Source organism: Mustelus asterias, chromosome 4, assembly GCF_964213995.1.
Source record: "Mustelus asterias chromosome 4, sMusAst1.hap1.1, whole genome shotgun sequence".
Classification (NCBI taxonomy): domain Eukaryota; kingdom Metazoa; phylum Chordata; class Chondrichthyes; order Carcharhiniformes; family Triakidae; genus Mustelus; species Mustelus asterias.
The window spans coordinates 142,913,650-142,926,772 of record NC_135804.1 but is presented as its reverse complement, the minus strand read 5'-3'; the positions used below and the strand labels follow the sequence as shown (position 1 = coordinate 142,926,772).

At 46.0% G+C, this 13,123-nt stretch overlaps 1 protein-coding gene across 1 annotated transcript in view; it reads left to right on the top strand.

Annotated features, from left to right (window-relative positions):
- Positions 1-12,732, top strand: part of LOC144493038 (phosphatidylinositol 3,4,5-trisphosphate 5-phosphatase 2A-like) — a 135,674-nt gene extending 122,942 nt beyond the window's left edge. Inside the window, exons 26-29 of the mRNA XM_078211851.1 lie at positions 237-383; positions 3,472-4,210; positions 5,570-5,685; positions 8,515-12,732. Of these exons, the coding sequence (XP_078067977.1) occupies positions 237-383; positions 3,472-4,210; positions 5,570-5,685; positions 8,515-8,608 (1,096 nt within the window). The 3' untranslated portion in view covers positions 8,609-12,732. The remainder of the gene's footprint in view (positions 1-236; positions 384-3,471; positions 4,211-5,569; positions 5,686-8,514) is intronic.
- Positions 12,733-13,123: the final 391 nt, after the last annotated feature.

The following is a 13,123-nucleotide window of genomic DNA, read 5'->3' as shown; positions in this document are numbered from 1 at the left end:
GGAATAAGAAGGTGTTGACTCAAAGTTAAAATAGTTTGCATGGCAAAAAGAATGCTCTGGAAAGTAATTTTGTTTTTTGACTGTGAAGAATTACAGACAAGTCAGCAGCAAACTGGGATGGCATTTGTAATTTGAGCCAACGTGAGGGACAGCCAGGGAGTGGCTGACGATCTGATCATGTCTGAAACTGTAGAGATATTTTCATGGCGTTTGAACGTTGGTCTGTTATTTCACAGAGGTGGCGGGAAAAAATTTGGCCAGAATTCAGCTTTTTCCGAAGTCGTCAGCTCGATGTTTTCTAATTGGCCTGATGATGGCGCTCATCCTGGGAGTGCTGCCACGGGAATGAAAGGGAAGGCAAGCGAAGAGGCCATTCAGTCAAGGTACGTCGATCACCATCAGATTGGGTTGAAAGGGAGCCCTCGCCTCTTTCCTTGCACATTGTCAACTATAAACCGGGGCCCTGGTGGAATGGATGGTGCAGAGGATTCGCACCTTGTTTGTCAGCCGAGACCAAATCCAACATCAAATAAGGAATCATTATATTCTCTGTGGGAATTCTTTGTGAATGTTTTTGGGCTGTCCCAGCTCAGTTCCCTGCAGGCATGAATTCATAGTGAAATGCTGAAGAATATTTGGCAATAAAGTTAACCGTATTTTCATTCTCCTGACTAGCAATGGGGAACTGGAAATATTATCATGTTTATGAGATCAGGATTAAGGTACACAGTTGGAATAGAGTAAAGTGACCTCTATTTTGCTCTGTCTGATCTGTGAGTGCTTGCTTGGTGTCTGAAGTGAAAAACCTTCCATTATCCAATACCACCACCACTCAATTCAGTGAGGATAAAACTGTAATTAAAAAAAAGGTTACAAGGTGGCACAGTGATCTAAAATAATTACAATGACTGCTTAGGTATTGGTTTTAGAGTTCTTCCAATGAGCCCTGTGCTCACTGATGGAGGGAGCAGAGTGGATGTAACGGGGGAGAATAGTTGTGGGGGGGCGGGGGGGTGGCAAAGGGCAAAGGCCTTTGACAAATGTCAAACAATCCTGGAGCGGTTTCTGTTTTCAGCTTGTCCTGTGTAATAAACTGCTCAGACTGTAGCCATGAGAGGTCAGTATCCTAATCTTTTATTATACCGATATTGAACCACAGAACCAGCATTGAGTGCTGGCTGAAAGATCTTTATATGGAACCCCCATGACCTAGTCAAACAGGTCCCTGAAAGTATTTACAGTTTCATTAAAACAAAACCACAGGAGGATTTGCATTGGTATATTCTTTTGCTGTACACAGCGATTAGAGATATTTATCCGTTTAGGGGCCAGTACACCATGTCTGTTCCAGATCCATAAATCACTTATTTTAACAAAGCTTTACAAATGACTTTTATTAATCCGTTCATTTTTCTTCCTTCTACTCTCAAGGCACTGACTCATGCTGGATATAGTGCCATTTAATTATCCCTTTAACTTTTCTTTGTAATTTAGTTCAGTGCACGGCGCTTGTCTGATTGTCTTGTGTCGCCGCAGTATCCAGAGGGTTCAGCTTGTGAGCATCCTGAATGGTACCTTCATGGTTGTCGGTGGCTGTGCATGCGTGCAGCTTTGAAGTACATTGGTGCCATTCGGCACCCATTCCTCGTGAAGCAGCCTAGCCCAGTCAGCAAGCTGTCCGACCATGTCACACACTGGTGGCATTCACATGCGCTGCCTACCCTACCAATCAAAGATGGAAAGTCTGGCTGATGTTATTTCCCTCTCCTAGCCCAAGATGAACACAGCCAATTGAAAAGGCTGACAGGTAACTGGCCATGTTGAGTTAACCCAACAGAGACCAAGGTTAGGCAGTGAAAGGTTCCTCAAATGTATTGTTTATTTATCAGTGTCATAAGTAGGCTTATATTAGCCCTGCAATGAAGTTACTGTGAAAATCCCCCAGTCGCCACACTCCAGTGCCTGTTTGGGTACACTGAGGGAGAATTTAGAACATAGAAAAACTACAGCACAAAACAGGCCCTTTGGCCCCACAAGCTGTGCCGAACATATCCCTACCTTTTAGGCCTACCTATAACCCTCCATCCTATTAAGTCCCATGTACTCATCCAGGAGTCTCTTAAAAGCCCCTATTGAGTTTGCCTCCACCACCACTGATGGCAGCCGATTCCACTCGCCCACCACCCTCTGTGTGAAAAACTTCCCCCTAACATTTCCCCTGTACCTGGTCAATGCACCTAATCAGCACGTCTTTTGGACTGTGGGAGGAAACTGAAGCACCCGGAGTAAACCCACGCAGACACGGGGAGAACGTGCAGACTCCACAGACAGTGACCCAAGCCGGGAATTGAACCCGGGTCCCTGGTGCTGTGAGGCAGCAGTGCTAACCACTGTGCCACCATGCCACCAAATGAAACAACAGCAATTTGACAATTGTGCCAGCAACAAAAAAAGCTTTATTTTCTCCACGTGCAAAGAGATTTCACCGTGTCCAGGATTGGTTTCATGAGGAATAAATGCACACTGCACTTGCCTCCAAGGCTTGGGAAGTGAGGTGTGCTTGGTGGCAGTGCCCGCACCATCCTTCAATATGGAGTCTTTTGGGGAGAAGTTGAGATGTGGCAATAGGTACAGCAGCAAATCTTTATCCGTATTGTGCATTTTTTAAAATTCATTTGTGGACATGGGCATCACTGGCTGGCCAGCATTTATTGCCCATCACTAATTGCCCCTGAAGGGCAGTTGAGAATCAATCACATTGCTGTGTGGCTCTGGAGCCAGACCGGGTAAGGATAGCAGATTTCCTTCCCTAAAGGACATTAGTGAACCAGATGGGTTTTTTTGACAATCGACAATGGTTTCATGGTCATCAGTAGATTCTTAATTACAGAGTTTTTTTATTGAATTCAAATTCCACCATCTATTGTGGTGGGATTCGAACCCAAGTCCCCAGAAGATTAGCTGACTTTCTGGATTAATAGTCTAGTGATAATACCACTAGGCCATTGCCACCCATTTGCACTGTAAGTACATGTGCCCTCAGCATGTAGCCTTGTTACATAAGCAATAGCTGCTTTTCCATGTATTATCCAGATTGCACGAAAATGCTGTGAAACTGTGCCCAGAATGAGGGACTAGCTGCAAAAGTGGCAATGGATATAAGATAGATTGAGAAGGCGTTCAACATCTACATGAAGTGAATGCTCTTGTCTTGAATTTCCTGGGGTGGCACACTGGTTATGGGGCACTAGAAGGGCTATTCAAGGCTGGTATTTTTGGATCGCTATGAATTGGATATTTCCACGTACTGAAAATGGGTTTTGTTTACGAGAATTCCTTTTCAGAGAGCTTTAATAGACATACATCCTCTTTCATTTAAAACTGACTTCAACTGAGGGTAGAAGACAAAGTTGTGCTCTTTGAAGAAGGCACACTCAATCTCAATCTTACCTTTTATTATTTTGTTTTCAGGATGAAACAAAGCAATGCACCAGAAGATGACAGCCATTTGAACAGTTACAACAACCCAGCCTACTTTGTACTGGAAGGACTCCCTTACTCCCAGTCTGGAACAGGCTGTCAGGAAAATGCAGGAATTCCAGCGTCAAAAACTATCCCCAGGAATAGGCCACAACCTCTGCCTCCGACGTTGATGGAGAAACCATGGGACCCATCCTTCCGCCACTTAAACAGTGAAGGCGGTTCTTCAGAGCACGAAGGTCCACGCAGTTCTTATGATCAGTCCCAGCACAATTTCTCCAAAGTGAAGGAAGTTGAAATGCAGAACAACCCGCTTTATGCCAGTGCCGCAGACGTATGGGGCAAAGCTGCAGCAGCCAAAGGCAACCAAGAGCGGCACAAGAGTGCCACGTCACCCAGAGACTCCCAAGAATTCAAAGCCCCCGCTGCAGTGCCCAGTCGCTTTCCCAGGCCTCAGGTGGCGGGGAAAGGTGGGCCCCAGGCTTCACTGATCAGTGAGGTCAGAGACAAAATCTCCGAAAGAAAGCCAGATGATCCCCACATGGCAAAGTCTTTGAGCGGTAAGGACCGCCAGTCCAACCGGTGTGAGCTCCCCCTTCCTGTTCGAGAACGGCCAACGGTGAGTCCCCGGTTGCCAGCTAGAAACAAAGGCCCTGAGGTTCAGCCACGGTCAACACGGATGGACGTACCCCCACCACTACCAGTCAAGAGCAGGACCATCGAGGCTGGGGTATGGAAGTAAAAAATAAAACAGATCATTCTGATGTAATCCAGGGAATAAGCAATTCTTATTTTCACTCAGTGTTAAGAATTTATTTCTATAATGCCAATATAAACCAGCCTCCCAAACACCTTAGTGGACAAGTGTGTTACCCAGTATGGTATTGGGATAAACAGACTAAATAATCTAAATTCCCAATTTATGATGAGTTGGTTAATCTCAACAAAGTTTAAAAGTTTGAAGTTCATTTATTCACGTCATATGTGGTTAGCACTGCTGCCTCACAGCGCCAGGGATCCAGGTTCAATTCCCGGCTTGGGTCACTGTCTGTATGGAATCTGCACGTTCTCCCCGTGTCTGCGTGGGTTTCCTCCAGGTGCTCCAGTTTCCTCCCACAGTCCAAAAGACGTGCAGGTTAGATGAATTGGCCTTGCTAAATTGCCCCTTAGTGTCCAAAGATGTGTAGGTTTGGAAGATTAGTAAATGCGCGGGGTTATGGGGGTGGTGTGGAGTGGAGAGTATACGCGGAATGCTCTTTCAGAGAGTCGGTACAGACTTGATGGGCCTTTTTCTGCACTGTAAGGATTCTATGATGCAAAAGATCCCACAGGACCATCTCAAGGAAGAGCAGGGAAGTTCTCCCAGTGTTCTGGATAATATTTATCCCGTAGCCAAGAACACCAAAGCATTTATCGGGTCGTTATTGCATCGATGATTGTGGGGCCTTGTTATTTGTGAATCAGTCAGCGGCTACAATTCATTAATTATAATTGGCCGTTAAAAAAAATTGCGACATCCTGAGGTCATAGAAGGTGCTTTAAAAATGTAAGTCGTTCTCTGTGAGCGAGGCTTTCTGGCCAATCCTGCCGATGGGATCTCCCGGTACGGTCAATGGCGTCACCCCACCGCGGGTTCCCCGATGGCAGAGGGTGCTAACAATGGGAAACTCCGGAGGGACTGTAAGATCCCACTGCCAACCAATGGTGGGCCATCACCACCACCACAGCACACGCTGCTGGGGGGGGGTGGGGAGGAGAATGCCACCCAATGACTTTATAGACGACAATGGAGTTCCCTCCTGAATTGTCATCTTAAAATAGTAAGCTTCTCCGATCTCTCACTAAAACTCATTCACCGTGGATTGGACAGCGCTCGTGTTGCTTTCTCCTCTTCAGAATTTATGTGAAGTGCACTAAGCAAAAACTGGCAGTGCATTATAAAGCCTCAGCCTAACTGCTGTGAGCGTACGCCAAAAGCTGTCCCAGGTATCCACAAATGCAAAACAAAAAGCAAAGTAGTACATGTAAATGAAAATGGAAATTCTCCTTCATCTCCAAATGATTAAAATGTCCTTCTCTGTCTCTTTAGACCTTTGACAATCGCAGCAGCTCTGGCATTCTCTCCGAGTTTCTGAAGCACTTGGGCCTGGATAAGTACGAAGCGGGTTTGATCGAGAATGGATGGGATAACTTGGAATATTGGAGGTAAAGGCAGCGAAAGCACCCAATTAATGCTAACACCTGGGCGGAATTCTCCAGCCGCGCTGGTCTAAAAGCCGGCAGTTCCCACCCGACTATCAAAGGGTCTTCACGTTGTCCGCAACCCGCCTGCTACAATCGCAGTGGCGGACAAGGTGGGAGAATTCCGGCTATTTCTTTATCAGCATTTACACACATGAAGCCAACTGTTTATTATGCTGGTGAGCATTGAAGAGGGGAGGGGTGCGTGTTGGAGTGTGGGGACAGTGGATGAAGCTTGTGTCTTATTCACGTTACTGCTCCCCTGTAATTCAGCAACCAAAGGGCCGAATGGCCTCCTCCTGTTCCAATCTTCTATGTTTCTGTGTAAGCTATGTAACAATCCAATAGAGATTGATGGGCTAAAAGTCTCTTTGATCTGTGACGTGAAGCCATTGGAACTAGCTCCAATGGGCATCCATCGCGTGAAACTGCAGATAATGTAGCAGAAGTTAGCACTAAATTAGAAAAATGGTTAACTTACTTTCCTTTCACCATTGAGTTCAAGTCCAGTCCAGACTTAGCTGTCCCATTGTAAATGCAGGCACCTGATGGACTTGTCTCCAACCCTCCTTCTGAGTCCCCTGTCCTGTATGTTTGCCCCAATGACTGCCGCGGTTTCTGGGCATTCCCAAGCTACCACAATGCAGCTCCTGTATTCCCAACAGCTTCCGCACCCGCTGAGAGCAAAGGATCGCAATCTGGGCCTAACATAGGCCTAAAGGTGTAGATCTTCGAAAAGGTCAAATACGTTCTTTGTTCTTTGTTTTTTTTTAAGGGGCGTCTGGACAAATACCGTGCTACTGTTGGTCAGAAGTTTCTGGTGGGTCATTTTCAACCCAATCAGGCCAGAGCTCTCTAAAGAGCAAAGACAATTACAGCACAGGAACTGGCCTTTCGGCCCTCCAAGCCTGCACCGACCATGCTGCCTGACTGAACTAAAACTCCCTACACTTCCAGGGACCATATCCCTCTCTTTTCCCTCTGACAAACCCGGTAGCATCCCACCCCGTCCTCCGCTCACAGTGTCTCACAACCCGTCGGAGTAGGGAATTCTGCTCCAAGTGATCAACATGGCAGTGGGTCGACATCTGCTGTGCCTTGCTTGGGCTTGCCAAAGGTTGATGATTCAGACACAATCAGCACGAGGTCTGCAAAATGCTGTGTGATAAGTCATGGCTTTTGCACAGGTTGATTTGATTCATTTGGCTAAGGAACATGGGACTCAATTTTCCCAAACTTGCGCAGAGTGTTTGTTGAAGCAAGTGAGGAAAAGTTGTGTGAAACCCGCTTGCTTCACCACTGCCATTTCTCACCTGATTTAACAGCACTCTGCGCAATGTCAGAGTGCTGCCGAGGGTCACACAGCCAGCACCCTGATCTCAGAGTTTAGTTTAAGCCCCCATCCCCTCCTGTAACGGGCATCGAGACTCCCTCCCCCCACCCCATGGAAATCAGGACCCACCCCTCCACAGAGATTAGGATTCACCCATTACGGAGATATTCGGGACTCCCCCTTCCCATGGAGATCTGGACCCCTGGCAGACAAGGGGAACACCCCAGCCCCACCTGCAAAAAGGGAAATCCTCAACCCCACCCCTTGGTGGAGAGTAACTCCCCCTGCATGTACCCCCTGCAATTCCCATGTCCCTCAAACCCTGGGGGCCTGATGGCATCTCTGCGCCCTGGCGTGGCCATCATGAGTGGTTTTCTATGATAGGAGGGAGGGGGGGTAGGATATTTCATGGTTGAAATGCAATGGCGCCCAACCCTTAATGATATGTCAATACATTGTAATGTCTGGAAATTTGTTTATTCATTTGTGGGAGCTGGGCGTCGCTGGCTGGCCAGCATTTATTGCCCATCCCTAGTTGCTCTTGGACAGCAGTTAAGTTGCTGTGGCTCTGGAGTCACATGTTGGTCAGACCAGGTAAGGACAGCAGATTTCCTTCCCTAAAGGACATTAGTGAACCAGATGGGTTTTTCCGACATTCAACAATGGTTTTCATGGTCATCATAGAACAGTACAGCACAGAACAGGCCCTTCGGCCCACGATGTTGTGCCGAGCTTTATCTGAAACCAAGATCAAGCTATCCCACTCCCTATCATCCTGGTTTGCTCCATGTGCCTATCCAATAACCGCTTAAATGTTCCTAAAGTGTCTGACTCCACTATCACTGCAGGCAGTCCATTCCACACCCCAACCACTCTCTGCATAAAGAACCTACCTCTGATATCCTTCCTATATCTCCCACCACGAACCACGTCATCAGTAGATTCTTAATTCCAGATATTTTTATTGAATTCAAATTCACCGTGCTGTGGCGGGATTCGAACCCGGGTCCCCAGGACATGGGCGGAGCTTTCTGGATTAATAGTCCAGCGATAATACCACTAGGCCACTGCCTCCCCCAAAATCAGGAAGGACATGAACCTGATCATGTCACTGGCAGTGAGTGGGGGCTGGGGGGGGGGAAAGATTTCAATCTTGCCAACGCAAAACCTGTTTCTGGCCATACACGTGACTTAGTGGCCATTACAGGGTCTGCACCCGCAGTTAACAGGCCTGCTAGGTCGCGGCTACGGGCTGGAATTCTCCCATCCCTCCCGACACTGGAATTTAGCGAGCGGGTTACGGAGAATGTGAAGCGCCATTGATGGTCGGGTGGGAATTTTCGGATGTTAGACCAGCGTGGCCGGAGAATTCCACCCACGGTTGATAGAATGATCGCAAATGTGCAGAAAATAGCTACTGGTGGAGTCTGACAATGTTTCTTTCTCCCCCTCTGTTTCAGTGGCATCACAGAAGACGACTTGCAGGAAGCTGGTGTCAGTGACCCCACTCACAGGAAGATGCTTCTGGAAATAAGTACTTCAAGTAAACCTTGACGAACCCCCCCCCCCGCAATCCATCTCGCCAATGGCGAAAGGACCATAGGCTAACGCAATACAGGCCTTTTTTCTAATTTCATTTCAAAAACAATTCTGGACTAAACAAAAGAACATTGTGTGAAGCGCCTCATCAGAACATATCTTGACTGTCCTCTGACATGTTTGGAAGAAACTGTGGGGATAAAATTCGATGGAGGATCCAGCATAACCGTGGGACAAGACCAGTCCAAACCAGAGGGAAAAGAGCAGAGGCCCCCGCATTGGACTCCAATGTGTCCAAAGCTATCCTTTCCATCAGCTCTGTTCATTCTTTACAAGACAAATGATAGCTAGGGGCCAGACCCACGGACTGGAATTCCCTAAGCCGGGAGTCAATGATCCTGAGCCTGGGAGGGGACCCAGCTTGGTCATGGTGGCGGACTTCAAGACCTGGAGATTTGATGGATCTGCACCCATTTCTCCAGCTGTAGACAGGCACTTTAGCATCAAAGGCTGGCACAAAGACCCCACACTCATTAAGACCCGTATCGGTAAGGGCATAAGAAAATGAGAAGCCTACTACCTATCTGAGTCCTCCTGTGGAAAGTTGGGTTACCCTGAAAACAGCTCTGACGAAGGGTCATGTAGACTCGAAAGGTTGGCTCTATTCTCTCTCCACAGATGCTGTCAGGCCTGTTGATAATTTCCAGCATTTTTCTGTTTTTGTACCCTTAACACAGCCTGCGTTCCAGAAAACCAGTTTTTCCACACAGCCTGACCAGCAGGACTGAAAATAAACCTCTGTGTGCTGCTTTCAGAGAGAGAAGGTTTTAAAATGTACTTCCTGAATGTCGAGCCAGGATGAGCAGGAGTGAGGAAATTGCACATTTTTGATTTGATTTATTATCGTCAGATGTTTTGGGATACAGTGAAAAGTATTATTTCTTGTGCTATACAGACAAAAGCACCCTGTTTATATAGCACATGCGGAGAAGGAAAGGAGAGGGTGCAGAATGTAGTGTTACAATCATAGCTAGGGTGTAGAGAAAGATCAACTTAATATATGATAGGTCCATTCAAAAGTCTGATGGCAGTCAGAAAGAAGCTGCTCTTGAGTCGGTTGGTACGTGACCTCAGACTTTTGTATCTTTGTCCCAACAGAAGAAGAGAGTGTGTTCAGGGTGCGTGGGGTCCATGATTATGCTGGCTGCTTTTCCAAGGCAGTGGGAAGTGTAGACGGAGAAATGGATGGGAGGCGTGAGTTTGCGTGATGGACTGGGCTTTGTTCACGACCCTTTGTAGTTTCTTGCGGTCTTGGTCGGAGCAGGAGCCATACCAAGCTCTGATACATCCGGAAAGGATGCTTTCTATGGTGCATCTGTAAAAGTTGGTGGGAGTCGTAGCGGACATGCCAAATTTCCTGAGCCTCCTGAGGAAGTAGAGGCGTTGGGTGGGCTTTCTTAACTATAGCATCAGCAAATCATTTCATTGTGATATGTCCAAGTGTTCTTGATCTTTTGTGCCAATTTCACAACAACCCCACCAACACACTCTATTACTTATGAACTTTTCACAACCCCGCATGTAAAAGAGAAGCTCAGGTGATTTTCCTGCAGTACACCGTCCTGCCTTTATGCCTGAAAGTTTAGGCACAGCAGGAAACAAAGCCATATTTCTGGCATTTTATAAAGATTTAAGAAAAAAATTCTCCTCATAAAGACCTGCATGTTTATCTTTGAAAGTATTTTAATAGCATCAGATTGAGTTATTTGAGTTACAGAAAATTTGGAAAGCTTCCGTGATTGCATTTTCCTGAACATGCTGTCTTGAATGTGCATCAAAGATTATTTTAGTGGCTCCAAATGTTAATTTTTATACATAGAAAGGATCTTCTGAAGGAATATGGCATCCCCTTGAGTGTTTAAGTCAAACTACACTCAAAGAAATTGTAAAGTTTTCATCATCTTACTGAAGGAAGGATATTCTTGACTGAGAGAAGGTGGAACAAGGTTCATTAGATTACTTCCTGGGATGAGAGGGTTGTCCGGTGAGGAAAAATTGAGTAGAATAGGCCTACATTCTCTGAAAGAATTAATTGCTTTCAATGAAACATATAGTCTTGGTTAGTCATATGAATACTGTGGCTACATTGAGCAGCTCAGAGGCTAAAGGCAGGATTTTCAGGCCATACTCGCCCCAAAACTGGAAAATCCTGCTCGCGATCAACGGACTTTTGCATGGTCCATCCCACAGGAATCGTAGCGGGCAGGACAGGAAAGTTCCACGCTTGATACAAATCTTGCATCAAGTAACTCATCTCCTGACTCCCCAAAGCGTATCCACCATCTGCAAGGCTCAAGTCAGGAGTCAGATGGAATACTCTCCACTTAATTGGATGGGTGCAGCTACAACGACACTGTAGAAGCTCAACACTATCCAGGACAAAGCACACCTTCCACGAAGGTTCATTCCCTCCATCACCGACAGCCAGCAGCAGCAGTGTGTACCATCCACAAGAGGCACTGCAGCAAGTCATCAAGGCTCCTTAGGCAGCACCTCTCAAACCCACGACCGCTACCATCTTGAAGGACAAGGGCAGCAGACACCTCGGAACACCAGGGATTCTCTGGTCCCGCCGCTATCAAGGGGAATTCCCATTGCTGACACCCCATGGGTGGAGATGCACTGCCGGCGGGATCAGAGAATCCCATTGCCCTGAATGGCCAGAGAATTCTGGCCCATGTCTCTGGCTAAGGACTTCACCTATTAGGACTGAGATGAGGTGAAATTTCTCCACTCAGCCGGTTGCGAGTGTTTGGAACTTTCTACCCCAGAGCACTCTGGATTCTCAGTAGTTGAGGTATATTCAAAGCTGAGACTGGTAGACTTCTGGACATCAAGGGAGAGGGGTGGGAGATGATCAGCCATTATCTATTGAATGGTAGATTAGGTTCTAGAGACTGTATGGCCTAGCCCTGCTCCTGTTTCTCGTGTAACATCTATTTTTATGTTTTACCATAATTGTGATTTACAGGCATGTATCATTCAACGTGAGATTGGCGTAAATCTTGGCCTTAGCCCTATTTGTCCATGCACAATTTAATACACACCCATTTTTTAATTCGCAGGATTCATTTTGTTTTTCCTGACGATCCTCTAGCTTTCCCAACATTTCTATGACTAATAGATCAGGCAAACAGACTGCTCCGAGGTTTCTGCCAGGGCTACCGAGTGATCCTGTCCAGTGATCTGTTTTCTCTGAACATGGACATGGTTGGTTTAAAGTTGGCCAATTCCTCAAAAAACATTGTCAGAATCATGAACCCGCAACGGTTGTGATAGATTTCACCTTTCTCACCTGGGCCGTAGCCTAGGAGAGTGAGCTTCACATCCCCTATAAATCCTGCCCAACTTTCATGCCATTGAAATCAATGGAGTAAAATTCTGATGTGTTCCAGAACAGGATGACATTGCAGCCCAGACACACTTAAAATCCGGGATTTAGTCTCTACTGATACTTCATTTGAGCAAAACAACATTGGATATTGAACTTCAGAGAAGATGCGTCTGTGAAGCATTTGCACAATTGCACCGGCATCCGCGATAGGAATCCCAACGATTGACATCGTTGCCGTGAACGCACATTTTGATCTGAGAATGAACAGAAATTACACCCAAGTTCTAAGCTTTAGGGAAATCAATATACATGATGGCAGTCAGGCAACTCGCATTGTCCAGTAAGACCTACACTGAACTATAAGGCAATGAATCAGGTGGAGGAATGGACACTTGGCACGAACCTTTAGAGATGGCAACTTCATGATACAAATTGTGACAGTTTTCTTTGGTATTTACTGCAATGCCATTGCGCACATAATGTACTTCAATGTTGATTTCTTTTAAATCAGGGTGATAGTCCAATGTAAAAGAAGCCTATTGCAGATTGTTGCATGTTGCATGGGTTTGTTTGAATGTTTGATTTTAATATATATGTATTATATATATCGAAAGCTTACTGGAGAATTGTTATTAATAGCAGTCCACTGTTAAGTTCAACCGTATAATTTCTTTAGGCTTTTTGATTAATATGTCGCTTGGAGTTCTGAAGTGCACATAAATATATTCAGAATAAAAAAATATTTTTTGAGAAAATGTTTCTTATGTTTGCCTGGTTGAATAAAACAACAAGATCAAATTACAAATCCATTGGAAGTAAACTGATTCTCTTTCACCAAGAAGGGGACAAGTATTTTCTTAATGACTCAATTGGAATTTGTCAGACTATGAGGAGTTTTATACCCTGTTTACAGGGATGTAGTGATGCACTTTCACAGACAGGTCGGCACAGGGGTTAGCACTGCTGCCTCACAGCACCAGATACCTGGGTACGATTCCTGGCTTGGTTTACTGTCTGTGTGGACTTTGCATGTTCTCCCTGTGTCTGCGTGGGTTTCCCCCAGGTGCTCCAGTTTCCTCCCACAGTCCAAAAGACGTGCTGATGAGATGCATTGGCCATATTAAATTCTCCCTCTG